We start from the raw sequence: 23,443 nt of genomic DNA on the forward strand, positions 1-23,443 counted from the left end.
TCCACCCAATATCTTCCAGTGTTCAAGGGCATGCTTTGACATACATGTTTAAAGACCCTATTAAAGCTAGGGTTATAACGCCTAAGGTGGGCAAGAAGTACAAGGCCTATCCATCTGACCCAGTTCAGGGTCAACTTCCACCAGATTTCCTGGTAATTAGCACTGCCTGCAAGTGGCAGTGCCCTCCCGCCAGTTAAAGAAAGTAAAAGAATTGATGCGACAGGGAAACGGGTAGCAACGCAATCAGCCAACCATTGCAAACTCTGTGGGCCTCCTTGCAAGGCATGACAGTGCCCACTGGGACGAAATGGAGGACTTCCTCCAATACTTCCCAGAAGATCACTGAAAACTGGGCTCAGAGGACAAGCTAATTTCAAACACTTAAATCCGCTGCGCCTTAGATTCAGCTGTCACTTCAGCTCAAAAGACTTCTTTAAACAAAATTAACCTGCACTCATCCGGACCCAACATTAGACGGAAGGAGTATGCAAAGCATGTGAATCTATAGCACTACATGCCAAGAACAGATGCTTACAGTATAAATATAACTTTCCTTATCAGTGGTTGTAAGATTCCCCTCTTTCCTATGTCTCTTGAGACTGGAGTTGTGGCGTGTTCCTGGTTTTGCAGGTCTCCTCAGTCGAGTGCCACTACTTTGTTTTATGGGTCAGGTGTTATTTAGGTCCATCTAGTCGGCCCCTCGCCTTTCCCAGGTGTCTTTATGGTAGCACCACATGCATGTGCGCCCCAGCAGTTCAATGTGTCTCTCTGCTCACAGCCACTGGGGTCCTGTGGTTGGTGGGCTCTGTGTGTCCATGGACCGAGTTGTCTTCCCCAAGATCCCTCAAGTTGGGAATTCAGACAGTGAGCCCTTAGCAAGTCCCACCCCTTAACCTCCAACCCACCCCCCAAATAATAACCTTCAAATATCATCCTCCTCACCTTAGGCCATGTGCGATTGTCATCTACAGCTCCACCCAGTGTAAGGTTCCCTTCCATGCCTGTGTTGGCGTAGTCATCGAGCCCTTGGGTCCCCTATGGGGTCCTTGATGACTCTGACACTGCTCTGTGGTCTCTTATGTACTGTATATGGGTGCAGCATCGATCAGTTCCCAACGTCACACTTTGGTTTCAGCAGCGCTGTCCTCTGGGAATTCGGGTATTTCCTGGTGGCATTTGGTCCCCTACCTGGTTCCTCTGTGTCACCAGGCCGTTAGCCCCCTTCTTATGGAGCCCCGTGTGGCTCATGGCTAGCGCAACCTACCCTTATTTGCAGCTCTTAATTGCTGTGGGATCTCAGTGCCTCTGTGACCTGGGGTGTTAGGGGCCTGGATTTGGGGCCACTAGCTGTCGCAAAGGGTCCAATTCACAGAAGCGGGCCGTTTGCGAGCGCTAAGACGCCTTTTTTTAGTCTACTAACCTTATTTTGCGAGTCTGTAACCTATGCCTGAATCGTAAAATAGGGTTTGCGATTCTGTATTAGAAAGGGGCGTGCTGAGGGCGTCCCTTCCTAATAGCAACTCGCACTGGCGTGTACGACTTGTTTGTGACTGAAATGCGGTCGCAAAACATTTGCAGTCTGCCACCTCCTTCAAGGTGGTGGTATCCCATATGCAAAAGGGAAGAGGTCCCCTAGGGGTGCAGACATTTTTTTTAAAGAGAGGGCAGTGGTCCTACGGACCACTGCCTACTATGACAAAATGAAGAAGAAAAAAAACCCGTCATGTTTGTTTTTCAAATCCATCCCATTTTCCTCTGGAAATTTAATAAAATAAATCCCTTATTGCAAATGCAATCACAGACATGGTGGCCTGCTGACCCAAGCAGACCACCATCCCTGTGACTTGTGGCCATTCGCATTGGGTTGCAAGTTGTGACCTGCCTCATGAATATTGATGAGGCAGGTCTATTTGCGACCCACAGGGAATCGCTAAATGTGTCTGAGACACATTAGTACATTATTTTTTACCTTTATGGCTATTTTTGGCTGGTCCCCCATTTCATCTTGATGATGATCAGCATGCCAGTGCTGTTATGAGGGTCGCTCAATAAAATATAAGACCAAGGGAATAAATCCAGGAGCACTTTCATTCAGTAATCCTGTCGCAAAAAGACTGTTTCTAACTGGACATGGAAGAATTGTATAAGGCAAAAGATCTAGAAACAAAACCATTGTCTGTTTCTCCTGTCTAATGGTTGACTTGAATGAAGAAGGTGCGAATACACAACTCTCAATCTAGGCAGTCATTTTCCCCCTCCCAAACACACCCTTTTCCACCCAACATTATTAAAATTGGACAGGTCAGAGCAAACAGCAGTGAAAGTAAAAGTGTTAAAAAAAATTACCATTCTCTAAATTATTCCAAGGGGGTGGAGGGTGGGAAAGTACGACTGTGACAATGAAGACCTTGACTCCTAGTAATGAATGTTACTGTAAAGTAATCCAAGCATTTCTTTTCCTGCCCACCCCCTTCACCACAGTCCACACCGATTGAGCATGTACCCAAGCCGTGTCAAAACAAAATAAAAAATCAGAAAACACTAAGAGGATAAGATGTATGTGCAAATGTATTAAATGACACAATACAAATATTGTGCTTCGGACAAAATTGCTGTAAAAAAAGGGGAGTATTTGGTAGGCCCAAGTTGCTGCTGCACCAGTGATCTTACGGGAAGCCCTCTTAAACGTTACCTATGAAGATGACACATTTCCTAGTGACCAAACTTGTATGAAAGCGGTAACTGGAATATTTAATTTTTGATATGCCAGAGAAGTGGTCATTCTCACCCATCTGCTGAGAGTAGATGTAGAAGGGTGATGAGCTTTGTTTGTCATACTGAATGTGGCGAACAAGAAATCTACTGAACGAACCAAGCTATTCTGAGTAATTAAATGTATAGAGCCCTATGCATATCCAGTAGATGCCAAAGAGATTCTTGGTCAATGTATGGACAAGGGGAAAATGCTGGTAAAACTAGATCTTGAGATAAGTTGAAAAAAAGAAGAAACCTTGGGAGAAAAAAAAAGAGGCCTGGTCTAAAAACCATCCTGCCTTCGAAAAAGGTGAAACCGCTAGAAGGGCACCAATCTCCCCAGTCTACAACCGAGAAAATAGCAACGAGAAAAAAACATACATTAAAGTTCATGACTCTTAAGGTAATTGACTCCAAGGGTTCAAATGGAGGACACTGAAGTGTTGCAAGGATCAGTGGCAGAGCCAGGAGGGCATGGGAGCATAAGCCACAGGCCTTTTTAGGGCAAAACTCCACAAGAACCGGGAAGTTAGAGTCCAATGCTTAATTTGAAGAGCCTCTTACTGTGCCTGATCACTGCCTATTGGTTACATAATGTAGAAACTGATAATCCAATCAAAAATCCATCTCTCAAGAATTCCAGAACTAAGAGAACCCTCATGTGAAGCAGCGAGCACGCCTTTTAAAAAAACACCAAGTATTAAAATACCTCTAATTGCTCTCATATTGCTTACGGAGTCTCCTCGGATTATGAATAGAGAGATCTACTCCAAGAGATCAACCTAAGGACTCTGACTTGTGCTTTTCAATCGCCACACTGCCAAGGAAAGTAACTTGGAGTCCTTTCTAGAAGTACTGGGTACCTTAGAGGAAATGATCAGGGGAGATGATAAATTGGGAATATATAAGGTGGTCCCACACCCATTCGGCAAAGAAGAGAAAGGCATGGTCAGAGGAACCAGTGAGGAGTCACAGGGGATCGCCTCCTTTTGTTCTTCCCTGATCTTAGCTAGAACTGTGCACAGTAAAGCAAACTGAGGGAATGTGAACAAAAGACATCTAAAGCTAATCGCATCAACCTTACAGGGCTGTGGTGTGGCAAGAGGATGCAAAATCTTGGAAGATGAGCATCCTGAGTGGAGTCAAAAAGATCTAACCAAGGCCACCCCATTCTTCTGCTATGTTATCTCTTACTCTGGGACAACGAGTCATGGAGACTGAAGACGGGAAGGAGCAAGAGCAACTCAGTTTTTCTGGACATTCTGCCTCCCAGACGATATATCACTGTCAGAGTGACAACCATCCATTCTGCCCAGATCCCCACGAGCTTCACTAGATGGACTACCTTGTGAATTCTTGTACTTCCTGGGTGGTTCATATATGCTGTTTAACCTGATTGTCCATAGGGACTCTCAATGCCTGATCCTTGAGAAGGGGGTAAATTCTCTGCGGGGACTCTCAATACCTGATCCTTGAGAAAGGGGACAAATGCTAGAAGAGTGTTTTACGTTGCAGATAGTTCCTTCCACTTGGAAGAGTTGTTCTGCTCTTCCTTGGACCATATCCCCTAAACTGAATTGCCCCCATTGTTGACCCCCAACATAGACTGAAGGCATCTTTGGTCACTCTAATTAGCATAGGAGAGGTTAACAAGACCCTGTTGTTCAGGTTGAACACTTGAGCCACCACTGCAACTTGTTCACTATTTCTGGAGAGATGGCAACTGAGATTGTTGTCCTTTGACACTGGGTTCCAGTGTGCAAGAGGGTAATTCACCAGATGATAAAGGTGAAAGTAAGCCCAAGGGACCAGCAACAGTGAGGCAGCCATGTCTCCTTAAACAGCAAGCCAGTGGCTTCCCGGAGCTTTACTGCAACTAAGGAGAAGTCTCAGTTGAGTGATCATTTTTTTCCATCTTGCAGGATGAAGAAACAGCCTTCCCACGTCTGTTACAGAGACTGCTCCGATAAATTACAGTCTCTGAACTGGTAAAAGTTTTGACTTGCCTTTGTTTAGTAGAAAGCCATGGGATGTTATCATTTGCAAACCACTTGCACTGCCTCCAGTCCCTTTGAAAAAGAAGAGGCAGAAATTAGCCAGTCATTGAGGCAGGGAAAGACTAAAAGACACAAAGCATGCATGTTACCCACCAGCGGAGTCAGAGTCTTTGTGAACACTGTCTGGGCTGATGGCAGTCCAAATAGCAGGATGCAAAACTGAAAATGTTTTTCAAAAACACTGAACTTTAGATACTTTTGAGAAGTCCATTGAATCCATATAAGCAGATACAATTCCTGGTGGCCCCGGGAAGCAAGAAACATTCTATGTGTCACTAATGAAAGGATGGTTTGCAAGGTCACCTATTTGAACCATTCGTATGGTATGTATTTATTGATACTTTATAATACTCCTAATGCTCTTTGAACTAAAAAAAAAAAAAAAGGAGTAAACAGCCCAGTCTTTTGTAAAATGCAGCTGAGATAAAGAAGCTTTTGTTGACTAGGTTGTGTATTATTTTCTTTTGGCTCTGAAGAATTACAGGGCATGTTGGAGTTGACAAGAAAAAATCATCTAGTTCTGTCAAAAACACTATCTGATGCCTCTCCTGAACAACATGAAGGGCCCATGCATCTCACACGTCTGCTTGCCAATCCTTTATTAAATGCTGAATTTTTTCATCTACTCTGTCGGGATAGTCATGATTTTGGCACAGATGAAGGGTTGGCAGCAACTGGAGAGCTTTTGCTGGGCTTTATCCATGAGAGGACGCCTCTGGCCACATCCCCTACCACAAAAGGGCTGACCAGTTCCCCTGGAGGTGGATTGCTGAGCAAAAGCCCAGTGATAATAAAAACCTCTTTCTCTACCAGGGTGGGCGGGCTGGACCCAACCACTTGCGGTCCTTGGTCCTTGGCTAGTTTTTTATTTTTTCTTCTTTTTTTTTTAATACCAAATCTTCCAATTTAGCAACCAAAAAATTAGTTGCCGCTAAACAGGAGTTTTGGGCTCCCCATGAACTCATCCAAATGTGCTTCCTAACTGACATTGCTGAGGCAGAGGCAGCTGTGCATAAGCTATCAAAAGAGATGTCCGAGAGGAATCTGACTTGTGTTCCATCAGTGCCATCTTTCACTTACTACAGCTCCTCAATTAAAGCATGGAAGACTTCAAGTAGCACCTGGGCAGTGTATATTGCCTAAGTTCCTGCCCTTAGTGAAAAGTTAGGGGCAGAATAAGCTCTTCTGGTAGCTCCTTTCACTTTTGTCGGTTGTATCAGAACACGGAACATCTTCTGAAATGATAGTTCCACTCGAAGCAAGGTCTGCCATCAGAGAGTCCACCTTGATATTCAAGGGGAATTCCACCTGGATTTTTTCAAGTAGGTAACGTGTTGAAAGGAATCTTTGAAAATGAGGCTTTTCCAAATCTACCTATTTTCAAGACAGATGGCCTGATTACAACTTTGGAGGAGGTGTTAATCCGTCCCAAATGTGACGGATATACCACCGTCCGTATTACGAGTTCCATAGGATTTAATGGACTCGTAATACGGCTGGTGGTATATCCGTCACTTTACCGTCACTTTTGGGACGGATTAACACCTCCTCCAAAGTTGTAATCAGGCCCGGAATAATCTAAAGGTAAAAGAGTGACCCAAATGTCAATGTGAACCTGGGTATCAAGTTTGAACTTGTAACATGTGCTCACATGGAACTGATTTACAAGAAAACAATATAGTAAGGCAGGAAAATCCTTTAAAGAATCAATCATAATCAAAACATTTACATTGAGAAAAGAAATTCTGTCAAGGATCAATCTAAACATAACACATGAAGAACAACCAGTATATCATTGTGATATTCAATTTGTCCGTCCTGAAATGTTATTAAATAGACATTAAAAAAAAATGAAGAGACTAGATTTATGTGATTAGATAAGTGGTGAGATAGTTTTTGCAAGAAGCCCCAAATCAAAGAAACCATTACCAAGCCAAGAAAATTGACACATTTCGTGGACACGAACAGTATATTGGTTTAAACAAAGACTGGGTGTGTGTATAATATGTATATGTATACCGGATCGTATCACCAGTGTATAACCCCCTAAAACATGAGGTCTGTCTTTTGTTGGTGTCAACAAAGTTTCGACCCTACACAGGATATGAGGATCTTGTCAAGACTGAATAGCCTGGGAGTGGTTTCAGTTGTAAACGAGGTCTATGTGCAGAATGGTATCAAGGCCTATAGGAAGGCTGCCAAAAAGGGTCCCAAAAGGTGATCAAAGACAAGGATGAGTGTTTGATGCACCCATTTGCTTGACTACAACAAAATAATACTTGCCTTACCTGTGAAAATTGCAGCCGTAGGCCCCTGAATGGGAGGCTGTTTGCCAAAAAGATGCAGTGATAATGGCAGACTCCCGATCAGAGAACTGCCTCTTATTCTCCAGACAGAAGCCCCTGGATAGCTTTGTTGATGGGAAGGTAATCCAGATCCTTTCATCGATATAGAGAGGATAAAATCATCCTCTTCCACTTGAGAGGTAGCAGACAGAGAGATTCTCTCTTAGATGATTTAAAACCCTCTTTAATTCTGCTCTCTGGATGTATGTCCCTCTCAGCTCCCCTTTCTCTTCTGACAGATCTGTGACCCCCATCATGAACCACCTTTGACTTCTTGGGAGAAGGGGTGGTTTCTCTTGCAGTAAAAGTGGGTTCTACTGCTTTATTTATCATATCTTGCTAGTGATCGTCATCAGCTAAATGTGGGTCAGGGGCAGATACCAGGGGCAGTCCTTCCTCTGAAGGGCCGTCAGCATTATTTCTCTTTGCAGAGTGTTTTTGGGACTCTGACTACAGCACTTCAACCGGCATCAACCACCTACAGTCCCACTTGACAATTGTGAGGTGTTCCAGCCAGTTTTATTCATTTCCCCTGACCCTGTTGCCTAGCAACAGGAGCGCAAGAGAATGCAGAAGTGTTTTGGGGCTGCTGACACTCTCAGTGCCCGGCTCCACTTTTTTCAGGGTTGAGCCTGTGAGAGCACACGCTAGTGCATGCATCTCACATGTGAGACTCTGTTGTAAACTAAAAAGGGCTTGGAGCCCGCCCGTTAATTACCACTTGTTAGCTTACTTGGCACTTTTCTTTAAAGTCTCATAAGTCATCACTGCAGGCTAAGCATAATTTCTGTTCCCGTCTGTGGAGCAGGGACCAAGCACTGATTGATTCAACTTAATCAGTGCCCCTCTGCTGCTCCTGGGGTGATTGAGGTACTTCTTTTTAGATTTTAGGGCCCTGCAAACAGAAGGTGTGTGACTGCAATTTTGTTTGACCTGCTGGGCACGTTTTTGCCAAAGTTTTATTTTCTATCGTTAACTCTTCTTTTATTATGCCAAGTCTTCTTTTCCCACTTTGCACTCATGTTTTTGTTTTGTTTTTGCTAGTGGGCACTGTTCTCAAAAGATGACAATTATCTTGTTCTAAATATTGCAATGCAACATTGTTTTTCTTATGTGAGATTTCTGAAATTCTGCTTTAACACATAATCCTGCATTACACCCCAATCCAATCACCCCACTCCAATCCATGCCAATTCACCTCACCTCACCCCACATCAATCCACCCCACTCAGTCTAGTTGACCCCAGACCAGTCCAATCCACCCCAGTCCAATCAGCTCTAATCCAAAACAATCTACCCTGCTCCAATCCAAAACAATCTACCCCATGTACTTTTTTAGTGACAAAACTTTGCAGTTCATGCCAAAATCTCCCCACCAGGAGGACTCAGCTGGGATATTTTGTTGAATCTTTTTTTGTGGTAGCAAGCATGGCCACTGTTATGGGAGAACTTATGGCCCCAAGTAAATAGTCTACATTGTGACACTGCCAAATGTATGTGCTTGATTTGCATTTCACATAGGTGGACAGAATTAAGCATTAGGGAGTGCCATCTTGCTGGTTCAAGCTAGTGCCTTGTAACCCCCCTCCCCCCCAGGTATATCACAGAATATCAGAGCTGCAAAAGAAATAGAGCACACACAACATTTTCTTCGTAATGGTACGGATCTGTCCCAGTTACCTATATGCTACCACAGCTCAATCCTCAGTGTGGTATGGGACACTAGTGTATCATGGCTGAACAAACTGGAATAAATCACAGGTTACTACCAGGTGGTTGTCCATTCCTGTGGCTCTTCTAAGCAGGGAAAGTAAGTATTATTGCTGTGCCCAATACTGCTCAGGAATTTTTGCTGAGAATAGGTTGGGGAGCAACTATGTTCTGTGATAAGTATTACCTCTCAAGACAAGATACTGCTGTTTTTTCAGGAGCAAAGATATGTGTATTAAGGCAAAGTCTGTAAAGTACAGTACATCATGACTTTTTAAAACAATAAATCAATACATTAAAGCAGTTCTTACTTTGTAAATAAAAAGGTGCCGGTGCCAAAAGGCCTCCTCTTAAACATGCGGCTGCTGCAATTAAATGTGCGAACACTGTAGCGTAAACGGGAAGCCATCTCGGACTCTTCAATCCATTTAAAGCCACCCCCTGCCCCTTCAGCTCTGACCTCCAGCTTTCTGCTTTCCCTCATTGTGCCGCTTTTTTGTTTTTCTCTTCCTCCGTCTTTCCAAAACTTGGCTTTTGCTCGCAGCAAATGCTTGAGGCAGAAGAATAAGCGCCGGCCCTCAAAAATAAGTGCCAGTGCTCAGCACCGGAAACAACAAGCACAAATTAAGCACTGCATTGAAGCACCCAGTAATCAAACAAGTGTGTCTATTTACAGGTACCAAGATAGGCTAAATTGCAAAAAGTGGGCAAAGGAAGTAGCAGTCGCGTTTTTCTAGTTTTCGCAACACAATAAGAACATCATGTCTCGAGTATACATTAAAAAGAAGAAACATGTGACCTAAAAAAAAAAAAAAAACTGCTTGATTGCAAAGACAGTTTCAAAGTACATGTTCAAGTTTATATGTGATAGTCCACCTACATGGCTATTTTCCATTATTTGCCCTCACTGCTTGGACTGAACTATTTGCTCTCCAGCAGGATTAATACTAATCCCAAATCTAAGTAACTCATTATACTATTTAGGATTAGTAAAATTGCTCAATTAGTTACAGGATCCAGCAAAACCTTCTTGAGAGAGAATAATTTCACTGATCATTTGCCCAGTAAATATACCATGCCTTACAAGTAAGTGCATAGGTGATTAGATGACAAAAGATGTTCTCGAAGGGTACCCAACCAGTATCAAAAAGGTGCATACCCCAAAATTAAGACAACAGTTATTTAAGGTATGTTTCCAAGAGTCCACCAAAGGGATCTTTTGTTTTTGAGATCCCACTAACACATACTCTATATTGTTTGAATTTTCAGATTGTTTGGTTTGGACAAGCATTTGAAAAGTCAGAATTCAGCCCATTTCACCGATGATCAAATTGCCTGGACAATGAAGCTCAATGAAAGTCCAAGTGTAATATTAGGCACTTCCTCTCAAACATATTAAAAACAGCTTATTGACCTAGGGCAACTTTCTCACTCTGTATAAGACTAACAAAGTTTATATTACTTTTACGCGCTCTACTACTGGTTGGATGAAAATCATCCTACTGACTGTTAACACAGTGGAATGAACTAACCCAAGATATTCTTAGCAAGTGGCTCTTACAAACTTGGTGCCTGGGGGCCACCAACACTTGAATTATATTAAAACCTTAGTTTTTCCATGTTCATATTTATTTTTTTTTTTTTTTTAAATAAACTGTTTTTTATTGGTTTCAAATAATGAAACAAAAGAACCACGCAGTGCCAAATTACAGTTACAAGCATGTTGGTACCCCAGATACATATGATAGGAGGTTATTTTCATTCTGTGTAGTCGCATCATTAATTATGAAAAACAGAATATTACACAGACATGTTCTGTACGTTGTTGTCAGATGAACCAAGGCGACAAGCTCAACCTTCTTAAAAGAATACATTTATATCACACTCAGTCAACAAAAAATAAACAACGGTATCTACCCAATCCTCCCTCATCCCTCTGCCTCGGATGAAGTGAGTCCTGATCGGTATCCTCCGAGAACTGATTCAATAACTGTGTCCATAGTAGTTTCTCATCAGATGCTCTGTCATCAGTAGGTGCAAATATCATGTGCTGTCCCTTGTCCCCCTGCACTCCATTTGGTCTCTCCTTCAGTGGTCCACCAAGAAAGCTGTAGTGCCCAACCAGCAGATTGCCACATGGTGTTTCGCTAAAAAGAGGGCCAGCTGTAGGAGTTGGTAAGGTATCTGTAGCCTACACCACCACTCCCAATAGGCAAGCCAGCAGCATCAAGGGGACTTGTATGCCGACTGCAGTCTTAATACATGATACCACTTGTTCCTAAAAGTCCTAAATCTTAATGCATTCCCAAGCCAAGTGTAAAAAGAGTAGCCCTGATTTTCCACAGCATGTGCACTTGGTACCTCTAGTGGGGGCTATCTTGTTCAGTTGATGCGGAGTAATGTATGTGCAATGTTAAAAATGAAAATGCAGCAACTTGAATCTCTGGTTGCAGGACACTGCACGCACCAGGGAGGCCGAACTCCCCCAATCGGTATCTGAAATTGGCTCTCCCAGCTTCTCACTCAGGCCCCACAGGCTGCATACTGTTTGTGGTGCATGACTCCGTGAAGGCTTATAGGACAGTGTGATAAGTTGACGCCCATACCTCCAACCAATCGGACCAGGCAGAGCCCTCGTGGTGCAGGGTGCCTCCAGGAACCCACTCCAAATTTCCCTTGCAACATTCTTTACCTTAGCATAGTGTAAACAGTGGGCCGGTCCTACCCACAAATGTGTTCTGGGTCTCTGCAAAGGAGTGTGAAAAGTAGGAGTGAAAGGTGGTACCCCTGCCCACATGCTTCAGAAATCTTGCTCCCCACTCTGATACGTATGTTGGGTTGAGTATATAGAAGCTGGATCCAAGCTCAGAAACTGGGACCAAATCCCATGCTGCGCAATACGGCCATTAGGTAATGCCCCTCTACTATAGCAAATGTATTTTCCAGGACAAGGGAGACTAGAGCTAACTTCCTTTCACTGCCCAAGGCAATATGTAACATGAGTTAATCTATGGAGATTAAGTCGTACTGTGGGCCGGCACAAAGCTGCATTGGTCCTCGTGTTCCAGATCCTGAATCACTCTCTGCAGTCTGGTCACTAATATTTTGCAAAGGATCTTAGAATCCTTGTTAAGCATAGTGCGTGGCCTGTAAGAGGAAGGGTCCTCCGGGTCTCGCCTGGGCTTTAGCATAAAGCAGATTATCCCCTCTTACATGGTTGGTGGAAGGATACCTTTACCCTTCACCTCTATAAAGACCTCCAGGAGCTTTTTCTTAAGACTTAGAGTATGCCTTCTAAAACTTTGCTGGGAACCTGTCCCTGCCCTGGGCTAGGGATGTGTTGAGGGCCTTCAGGGCTTTCGTCAGCTCATCTATGGAGTGACTCATCTCCAGTTCCTGTGCTAGGTCTGGGTACAACTAGGGCAGTCCAGTTCTAGTCAGATAACTATTGATGTCTTCCTCTGAGCCCTGTAGGCCCGTCCAATAAACCACCCTAAATTGATCCAGCAGGGCTGACCAAATGTCCCTGCCGGTCTGCAACTGCCCTTGCGAGTCTCTGATGTTCAGAATAGAGGGTAAGTCTATCTCACATATTAGGACCCATGCAAAAAGCCATACAGACTAGTTACTCTCAATGCAAGAATTGTCTGTAGGATTTGTGTGGGGTTTTATCTAAAGTGTCCCAGAGTGACTGGAGCCCTCTGTACACCCGTAGTGTCTGTGCGCGCACCTCTGAAGAGAACAACTCTTGTTGCTGGAACTCTGCTATCTTCCCCTCCTGCACCTTGAGTTCCTCTCTTAGTCACCTTCCAACCCGAAAGGCCGTCCCTATACAGTCACCCCTGATTACTGCTTTAAGTGCCTACATTCAGCCACTCTGGTGTCCATCGTCCCCCAGATAGTTGAGGTAAGCCTTCAGTGCTGTTGTCAGTTCTGCCCTGCAACCAACATCTGCAAGGAGGTCAGAGGCCATACCCCATGTCCTGAACCCAGCTGGACTATCCCTCCAAGCCAAAGTCAGTAGTGTTGGAGAGGGTTCTGAAAGAAACCTCCTCAAGTGTCTCACTGCAGTAAGCTGAGAGGAATCCAGTCCTCCCACCAGGAATGGATCCGTGAGTGGCAGCTCAGCTCCCATCCCTCAGGGTGTAACATATGCCAACCATCTATCAGATTGCGGTTCCGCATCACTGCCGTAAGTGAGCCCACCATCAAGGGTTTGGTACCATCTTTTGGCGGGTACCGGTCCTCCCTACCTTCGAGGATTCAGTTGAAGTCACCTGCCCTTATTATGGGAGCTCCCATACTATCCCCCAACACGTCCTGAAGACCCTTGAAAAAATGTTGTTCGGCCACATTTGAGGTATATGAATTAAGAATTGTGAGCGTCCTGCCGTCTAGAGTACCCTGCACAAGAACATATCGCCCCTCAATGTCCGCTTCGCTATGTGAGCCTTATGGGGACCCCAGAAACCACCTAAATTCTCACCTCCCCCTGGAGTAGGAAGAATAAGAGGTTGTATACAAATGCCCCCTCCATTTCATGATCAGTTTTTGCGTCTCTCTCCCTAAGATGAGTCTCTTTGACTCCTTAGAAATGTATGGACCCTGTAACGTTTGGAATATTCACGTAGTCCACTGACCTTCCACGTGACCATGTTTATTTGAACAACCATATTGGTGACAAAGGCCTTGACACAGGCTCCCCCTCCCCGCCCCACACTCCACACCGAGGTTCAGAGGGCCAGGAGAAACATGCATCGTCTTCTATTCAACACTGTGACAAAAACCAATTGCCTTTCCCCAGCTGTGGGATAACCGAACAAGTAACTTAATAGAACTCCACCCTCCCTGGATGTGTACGTTGAAAACGACGACTTATACCACATTTCCAATAGTTTTCTCACTAACCACCAAACCTTCCCTTTAAGGCATGCCACCAAGGTGGGAAGGCAAAAAATCCAGTGATTCTCCTAGTAAAGAATGTGCATTCAAACATTCGCACTGGAACACTTTCACACCATATGCTACATTTACATTTTGATCACTGAGTGCTCCATTTGTGTCCTCACAGCTTATAAAGAATTCTATCATTGATGCCTCCACCTGCAAGTTGGAGAAGATAGGTGCATTAGTATCCATGTTCATAGTTAACTTGTTTCATATTCTGTAATCTAATTAAGCATTAATTTAGTGTGAAGATTAACTCACCACACTGTACTGGTGAAGTAATATTCCAATATAGCAGTTCCCAACATAGTAGGAAAGGCTTCTTATGCAAATTTGGGAAAGTGGCAAGGAATAGTTTAATAAACTTTGGCCCAAAACATTTTCTTGTTATAGCCTGCTGCTGAACTTGAATCTTTCACTAAGGTAGCTTACACTACTTACTTGGACAGAGTTACCACAATGGAAGTGCTGGCTGATTGAGAATAGCCTGCTGGCATGTCAGCCATCCTTAGCTTTGTCCTTGTCGCCGCTCGTTCTCCCACATCAAATATGGTCCACAAAGCAGGACACAAAGGAGCTGATACATGATCTCTTGTAATGTGTATTTGTGTAACACTTTACCATCATTTGTATAGTCCTGCTGCACTTTTATCATCTGGGTGTCTTTCACCTTCCTGGGGTGATACTGAACGGAGTCAGAGTGTTCTTTTGATATTTGGTTATTTTTCAATTTTTCAGATGTTTCAATCTATGTGGAAAATTATATGCATGTATTTGTTTGCAGGTGAGACTGTTTTTTGTTTCCTTTATTCTGGGATCTAAAGGTTTCCATTGCTGGATTCAGGCGATTTAGTTTCCAGGCATCTTTGTCTGGTGTGGTGCAAAATTCCTCAGCAATCCAAATGAAATCGCAAATGTAATATTACTCCACAAATAATGCAACTTGTGTCCATGTTTCAGTGAAACCGCAGATGAGTCCTATGTGCAGTTTGTATTCTTTATGATTCGTTTTCTTATAAAAATGTTTTGATTGTAGCCATTGCCAATGCGTTTCATCCCCACTGGGACTTCTTAAGGGCTCCTTCCAATTGTATTTCATGTTGTCAAAACAATGTTTTTTTTATTTTTTTAATCCTACAAAGGTGTATTAGTAGTTGTGTGCTATGCGCATACTGCATAGATCCCATTATGATACAGACCGCATTGGGGACTATACCCAATTATTAATTTATCTTTGGAGGATAAAAAAACATTGCTTTGACATCATCAAATACAATTGGAAGGAGCCCTTAAGAAGTTTGAAAGGGAAAAAATCACATTGGCTCTCCCTCTGCGTCTCTCAGCTATCTGATCTCTTAGATCATCTCTGGCCGCCTCTGAGCGCTTGTCCTGTTTCTCTTGCTTTCTTCATATACTGACAAGATAAATGCGCACCATCTCTGGTTCTCTGTTTTAGTGATGTGTCAGAATCTCTACTGGATAAGTGTCTCTACACCAATAACTCCCCAAATCCCGACCTCTTGATCCGTACCTCAGGAGAGGTTCGCCTGAGCGACTTCCTTTTGTGGCAGGTATGCTGTTGCCTGTGATGCAAGAGGGGGGTGGTGTCATTATTGGTATTGATTGTCTTTATCTTGTCTAGCTCACAGATCACATTTCTGGTAAAGAGCCTATGCCTGCTAAATAGGCGGATGTGTGAGAGCGACGCTTGAATTAATCTGAACCACTGATAATTACTTTTGAGCTGCCCTCCGTGGCACGGGTATTCTCCAGTATGGGTTATGTGGTATTCTGTATTTGGGACCTTACTCGAGCTGCACATTGAGGCCAAGTAAGGCCAGAACATATCTGGGGTTGCTTGCTTTCCATTGAAAGGGGATGTCGCCTAGCTGTTTGTTGTGAACCGTCCTTTTGTTAGGCCTAAAATGTATTTATTTGCTCATGGTTAGTTCTCTTCTGTAATGCCACAGCATAAAAAAAATGCAGTGTATCAGTGGTTACCTTTTAATTAAAGCATTCCTTCATTTTTTTCTCTTGTTACAACTGGGGTAGCTAATGAGGGAGTTGGCGAGTTGCGGTCAAACGTTGAGTCTGTCCCCGAGCTCAAAGAGGCCATCTGTCTTAATAACGTACCATTAAGACATGGCACCTGGAGAAAGGTTGATCAAAACAAGAGCCCCTGAGAGTGCTTGCATAGAAACAGAGCTTTACCATCCTCAAGGGATACAAGTCAAGACTTGTCCCACCTACTGGTTGTCTTTGGGGATGCGATACCTGTTGGGGATATAATTTGCCCTCATCTAGGAATCCTTGGTGGGGTACCTACTGAGAATGCACTTAAAAACGGGCAGCCACTAAGGATGCCATTAAAGACTGAACACCGAAAGAATAATGTACACAAGCGTGCCATAGACATATGGGATAAGGCACCTGTAGGGTGAGGTCATGGACAGTAGGACATCTTTGACATTTGAGCATCAAGAGAGAGACCAAAATGAAGCCTAGACACAGGAATTGTGGCACAGAGTGCTGGTTGGGGATGCTCACAAGGGTAGGGCACCTATAGGGGATATTAAGCATTCCCAGTAATGGTAACGGTTGCACAGGGAGATCAAGTGATTTGTCTTGTGGGTAACCAGATTAAGGCATCTAAACTGGCTCTCGAGTAGGTTTAAGTTAAAGCGAGAGTCTTGTGGGTGATCGTGGGAGAGACTGGTGTTGAAAGGAATGGCAGGCATCTGACATATCCTTGAAGTGGCACTAGAAATTAAATATGCCCTTTTCTCCCCCTAAGTGAATAAACCAGTTAAGACAGTTTTTTGCTGTCGGTAGGAGCCGAAGTTTCATTTTCTTTTTTCATATGTTTGCCTTCTCACCCACAGACCTCTCATTCGTGCCTAGTTTTCCAGCCTGTCCTGTGGCCTGAATATTCCTTCTGGAATTTGTGTGAGGCTGTGCTCCAGTACCAGCTGAACCAAAGTGCGCTGGAGGTAACTACAATATGTATGTTTTTTTATATAGGCATGGCAGTGTTTCCTCTTCTTCCCTTACACTCTACCCAACCCAGACCTTTGCATTTGCAGTTGGATATCTACTGTGTCTCTAGGATTTGGTAACTTTTTGCTCATCCTTGTAGTTTTTGCAGCTAGCTGTCATTGCACAGTAAATGACCACTTATGCTGCGTATTTGTGTTATTTAAATAGTTTCAGATTTACAGCTTTTACGGAATAATGAGCTTGTCACCCCAGACCTGCTTGGATGTTATGGGGGAGACTGCATGATTTAATGTATCACGGATTGTTTGTTCCCTGCAGGCATGAAGGGTGTGTTGTAGCTAGGAATATGAGGAGGCGATTCCTTGAAGTTTGAGACCTCTAGAAAAAATGGTCCTTCCGCAAACTCCTGAGATTTTTCTGGGTCCTGTGTGAGACAAAATACCATGTGAAGGCATCCATGCCAAATACAATTATCACCTCTCAGATTATCCAGAAACTTGCCCCCTCCATCCAAAGAACTTCAGATGTCCATGACTGCCAAGCACAAATGAGCTGGGGAGCAACAGAGGCAGCAGAAGAGGGCCATTAGTAGTAGCAGAAGTGTGAGCTCTGGTCCGCAATTAAAGAAAAGGTCCTTTTCATGCTAGAAAGAGGTGCCAGTATAAGCATGTTTGGCTTGGATCAACTGTACTTGGGAAAATGCAGCTCTCCTTATGTGAAAGATGTGAGTGATTATAAAGGGAAGCCCATCCATAATGTCTTCGACTCTTTGTCCAGCAGTGTCCCAGTGCAGAAGAAAGCACAGATGCTCATAATAATTGAACTATAATCCAATTTGGATGATCTATCATAAACTGAATTTACTAACGAATATACAAACACCTTTTCAAGGTGAACCCAGAGATTCCTTGTAAAATAAAGTACTGCCTTTCCTACACACAAGAGTAGTAGGGCATAATTAGGCCACAGGAATTAAGTAAGGGCTTGACCCCATTTCCAAGGTTATCAGTGTAATTGGGCCACAGAACATAAAAAAGAAATACAAAAAGTCAACATATCCGGCTTGAGTTTGTCATTCCTTGGATTGGATCATCGTGAGCTGCCCAGAAATGTAAGTCTTCTGAGTCGATTACTGTTGAGAAGGATTCAAGGTGGGCTTGCTAACATAATGACCAAAGCAGGAAAAACTCGGTCGTAGAAGTTCCAGACCTCCAGGAGGCCATTCAAAATCAGCCTCCCATGTCCTTGAAGTATGGACTGACCCAAAGAAGCTCTCAGACAGTTTACGCAAGAACTTGTTTGGTGCTCTCCAAAAAGACATTTAAAGTTCAGAAAATGGTGTATGAAAGCCCCCTTCACTTTTTGATCGATTCCAAAGGGGTTATCATTGTTTTATGTAATCATTTGATAAGATTTCCAACCTAATATTTATACATTCCATCTCTTATATGGATAGACTTTTTTTCGGACCTCGACTACAGTTGTTCAGGATGGACAAATTGGTGGACACTAACATTGCCAGAGTCTACAATGACTTTGGGGTGTGGGGTGAATTTAACTCTGATGCCGCCTTGTGCTCTCATATTTTTTGTTTTGTTTTTGCTGATGTTTCCAATTATTTTTCACTGTCCTTCACTTCTCATTTGCATTACATTCAAGTTTTTTTTATGCAGAGGCCAAGGAGGTTGATTGCATAATAAAACCAATTGCCTCTAACCACACAAGAGGCCATGCACCAATCTTCAGACAATGAACAGATTTGGCCATGAAGTTTAGACTCCTACAGAACTACAGGGGTCAGTAGAACGGCTGGACCCTGGGGACAGGAGTCTGAAATGGTGGGACGTGGATGTAGGGCCTCGAGGTGGATATACCCATATGACAATCCGATAAACAATATTGAATAGCGTAGGATTTATGATCTATGGCAGTGTGTGATACAAGAGAATGTCTAGATCTCACAATTTGTTTATTGTTTGTTATGTAAAATCTAAACACAACCGGTTGACAAAAAAAAAAAAAGAATACAGGTATACAGTGGGAAACAGTGGTGCATGTTATATTTGGAAGAGTTACGAAACAGAAATTTGGGACCAGATGCCTTCATTGCATTTACAAAACAATTATGCTAGTTCTGGCTGCCCTCGGCATTTGAAATTTGAAAGGGAAGAAAGAGGGGGAAGTTAGTGACTTGCTCTTGACATTAAAACCTACCCTAGGGATAGTGACCATGGCACAGAGGAATGAGAGATCATCCCCGGAAAATGGCAAACTAGACTTCCTGTGGAAGTTGTGGGAACCCTCTTTGAGGGCCATTTTGACAGGCCCACAGAAAATGAGGAGTTATCTTGGTCTTATGACGGTCTGACTTCACTAACCCTTCATCATGTCCTGAACTTATGACGTGCTTTGTCATGCTCTCATCTGTCCATAGCCAAATGGATGCTAGAGTGCCTGGGAAAGCTAGGTTTCATGTATGCTTTTGTTTGGCAGAGAGGTGTTCCTAGGAGGAGCTAATTTTGTACTAATAAAACTAGACTAGGTTTGTTGAATCCCAGTAGACTAAAAGAGCACACTGCACATTTGGTGAACATTGTCTGTTGCATGACCGGTCTTGTAGAGCCTCGGCACCTGGGCAGCAGGCTTATGCAGGTGCTTCATTCTCCAGCTTTAAAAGGCAGCCGGAGGGATCTGGGCATCTGCAGGTATTTGTTTTAAAGAGACATTGGCGAATGCACAAGCACAACACCAAAAGGCATGCTAAGGGCTCCATACAGAGATACATAGGGGGTCATTCTGACCCCGGCGGTCAGAGACTGCCGGGGCCAGGGTCGGCGGGAGCACCGCCGACAGGCCGGCGGTGCCCCGCAGGGCATTCTGACCGCGGCGGTTCGGCCGTGGTCAGATGCGGAAAACCGGCGGTCTCCCGCCGGTTTTCCGCTGCCCCTGTGAATCCCCCATGGCGGCGGAGCGCGCTCCGCCGCCATGGGGATTCTGACACCCCCTACCGCCATCCTGTTCCTGGCGGGTCTCCCGCCAGGAACAGGATGGCAGTAGGGGGTGCCGCGGGGCCCCTGGGGGCCCCTGCAGTGCCCATGCCAACGGCATGGGCACTGCAGGGGCCCCCGTAAGAGGGCCCCACTTTGTATTTCAGTGTCTGCTTTGCAGACACTGAAATACGCGACGGGTGCCACTGCACCCGTCGCACCTTCCCACTCCGCCGGCTCAATTCTGAGCCGGCGTCCTTGTGGGAAGGTTGATTTGCCCTGGGCTGGCGGGCGGCCTTTTGGCGGTCGTCCGCCAGCCCAGGGCAAATCCCAAAATACCCTCAGCGGTCTTTCGACCGCGGAGCGGTATTTTGGTGGGGGAAGTCTGGCGGGCGGCCTCCGCCTCCCGCCAGACTCAGAATCACCCCCATAGTGTTGGTGCGTATCCATTTACTCTGTGCCTGGTCTTACATTGCGGCGCACAAGAAGCTGATCTCTCTTAATTTGTTCTTTTCAGAAAGCCAGAGACCTTCACTTGGAGGAGACTACACGGCAGCAGTTGATCGCTGACCAGGCCGTGGTGGCAGAAAAGCTCCAGCAGGCTGCAACGACGATGCCCCATGCAGATCCTCAACTCCGCAAAATGCTGCTGCTGCAACTCCAAACGGAGCGAGAAGAGAGAGTACAGAACTTTCTGCAGGCACTGGAAGAAAAAAGATGCGACTTTTTCAGTGGCCTCTGCATAGCGTAGCAAGAATGGTTGCACTGTGTCTTCTGGCCAGAGGGGACAACTACCTACAGTAATCTGACTGGCCACTCTGAAGGAGTTTATGTACTGTACCGTCTCCACTGGTGAAACTGGGGGCACTCGTGCTATGGCAGAATCCAGGAAAGGAGTTCTGTGCACTCTCTCTTAAAGGTGCACCCCTGCCGCCGCTGGAGGCCTGTCACTGGACTGTACCACTATCCCCAGCCGAAATAGTGGCTCCTCCTAGACCATCAAAAGACGTCATGCCAGGCATTGCCATCACTTTCGAGAATATTCGTGTGAAGTGCATCCGTTTTTTTCTGGTTTTATGTTTTTTTTTAAGGAAAAAGAGATGGCATGATTAATTTTGGGCTGACCTCTTTCTCGTACTTTGAGTAGAAAAAGCTGTTTGGCTCTGGGGCAGTGAGGGAAGGAACTCAATCTGGCTGTAAGTTAATGGCCCAAGGTAATCCCGGACTCTAATATGCTGGCTTTAGGCTCCAGTAGGTTGACCCTGTGTTTCCTGGACTGCAGTTCTGATGAGTATATTTGCCTAGATGCTGGTATGCTGGCTTGGGGTTCTCCATGGCTGTAGTATGGTAGCTGTTGATTCTTTTGGGATGTAAAAAAGTAAATGATAGCCCTGGGTTCTCCTCGTCTGTATGCTTCATGACTGCATCTTGCACAAATGCATATTATCTGTGCTTGTGTGGGCTGTATTACAGTGGTTCAGGCTCTCCTAAGTTGGAGTATGATAGCTGATGGAGCTCTTCTGGGCTGTAATGTGATGCCTTCTGGCTCTCCTACGTTGAGGTTTGGTTGTGGGGGACTGTCCAAGGCTGTAGTATGTCTTGCCTCAATTATGTAGAAGATAGTGCAGGACTCTTTTGAACTTTAGAATCACGAAAAGCAATTACCCGGCTGTAGTAATACTTTGGAGCATTTTTAGTTTGTAAAATAAAGGCTATGAACTTGCCTGGCAGTGATAAAATGCATCAAAGCTCTCTAGTTCTATGGTATAATGCCTGAGGGTTTGCTGAGACTGTGGCACTCCTGTGAGCTCTCTTGGCTGCAGTGCAATGGTTTAGCACTCTCCCAGGCATTATGAACTGGGCTGTAGGTTCTGCTGTCTGTATTGCACTGGCTCCTGTCCCCGGCTTTGAAGTAAAGGAACTGTAGAATATCTCTAGGCCAGTGTCTCACAAACTGGGGATCGGGGCCCAGTGATGGGTTGCGAGGTGATTTCTGGAGTGTTGTGAAAGTCTTGTCTATATGTACGTAATATTTAAAATTATTAGCCCTGTTTGTGCACAGTTGCAGAGGTGCACAACAATGGCCCTAATTCCAGTTTGGAAACAAACTCTTGAAACCATTCCGAAGCAAAACTCCTGGTGAGCCTTCCAGTAAGTGTTGCTGCCGTCTGTTTACTTCACGCAGCCATTTCAACAAAAAATGTGCTCCCTACACGTGATTGTACGCAACATACCATTTGTGTATGAATTTCACTCATAAACTGAGAAATATGGATCTAGCCTCACAGCCAGAGCTATCAACTTTGGATCTGGGGACTCAGGCTCGAAGTCTGGCGTTGCTCGACATCTTTTGATTCTCGGCAAATCACTTGATCTCATGTGCTTACAATAAAATCTGACCTTGTCTAATGTAGTCTAATGCTGCTGTAAAGTGTTCAAATTCCCTCAAGCTGTGCTTGTGCTTGGTAAAACTACAACAAATATATGGAGTCCAGATTGCGCACCGCTGTGCCTCGTTTTAATTGGATGTGAGGCCGTACCCCATTCTCTTCTGCAGAAAGGGTTTCTCAAATTTGCCAAAATCACTGATATCAACTCCAAGGTTTTTCAGAAGTCTTGTGATTTTTAGTGTACGGGTGCCACAGGCCACCACCCACTCTGAACTCTAGTGCAGTTCACCATCTGCTATTATCATGGGCAGATCAATAACATAACCACAGTCAGATATCAAATTGGATGGTCAGTGTTGTGAGATTCAAAATCACTTGCTGTTGTTACATTAAAAAATGGCCTCGGTGACTGCCGCCGCAAATCTCAAGGAGGTGGGGAGATAAATTATTTTATTTTTTTTAAAGGGGAGAGGGATAAAATAATAATTAAAAAAAAAAAAAAAACTTACCGTTCCAACGACGACGAAGCAGCCCGCCATCTCGCCCCTCTGCTCTCCTGGTGTCCCAGCAGTCCCTGGGACACCAGCTCAGGCTCCCCATCCAATCCTGGCGCTACTCTCATGTTATGTCTAGCATGAGAGCAGCATCAGGATTGGTCAGAGTGGCTTGGTCTGCTGTTCAGGCAGTGCACTGGGGTCGGTGCAGTTTCTCCAACCTGTGCAACAAGCAGGGTTGGAAAAAACCTAAGTGCGCATGTCAGTTTGGCTGGCCTAAGACAGCCGGCCAAACTGACATGCACAATTGATGCACTCCACTTCCCTCTCAGCACATGCTGACTGAGCCAGCAGCTGAAAAATAAAATGATAGTCAAATATTGTCTTATGTTTTCAGCTGCTGGCTCAGCCAGTGGGGCAACGCTCTTTCCCCATTGCGAAGGAGCCTACCCTGCTCAGCCTCGTGTCCATGGAAGCTAGGTGGATCGCAAAGATTTTTGTTGTTATAAAAATTGGGTCGTCGTTCTAAAATGCTTGGGAAGGACTACTCTGAGCTCTCATGGCTGTAGTACGATAACTCGTAGGTCTTCTGTGGTAGATTTAAAGAGAGTGGCCTCTTTTTTTCAGTATTGCATTGGTTCTGAGTTCTCCTGGACCGTAGTACTCATGTGGGTTCCTCCGGCTGCAATGCAGTGGTTTGGCTTTCTCTTAGGCAGCATGAATACGTTTCTAGGCTCTCCTGTCTGTATTGCACTGGCCCCC

General features: G+C 44.6%; 1 protein-coding gene across 2 annotated transcripts in view; it reads left to right on the top strand.

Annotated features, from left to right (window-relative positions):
* DHDDS (dehydrodolichyl diphosphate synthase subunit) overlaps positions 1-22,216 on the top strand; it is a 153,622-nt gene extending 131,406 nt beyond the window's left edge. For both annotated transcript variants that reach the window (XM_069224040.1, XM_069224041.1), the window contains exons 7-9: positions 15,270-15,384; positions 16,696-16,803; positions 20,315-22,216. In XM_069224040.1, the coding sequence (XP_069080141.1) occupies positions 15,270-15,384; positions 16,696-16,803; positions 20,315-20,548 (457 nt within the window). In that variant the 3' untranslated portion in view covers positions 20,549-22,216. The remainder of the gene's footprint in view (positions 1-15,269; positions 15,385-16,695; positions 16,804-20,314) is intronic.
* Positions 22,217-23,443: the final 1,227 nt, after the last annotated feature.

The sequence above is a fragment of the Pleurodeles waltl genome, chromosome 3_1 (assembly GCF_031143425.1).
Source record: "Pleurodeles waltl isolate 20211129_DDA chromosome 3_1, aPleWal1.hap1.20221129, whole genome shotgun sequence".
Lineage (NCBI taxonomy): Eukaryota > Metazoa > Chordata > Amphibia > Caudata > Salamandridae > Pleurodeles > Pleurodeles waltl.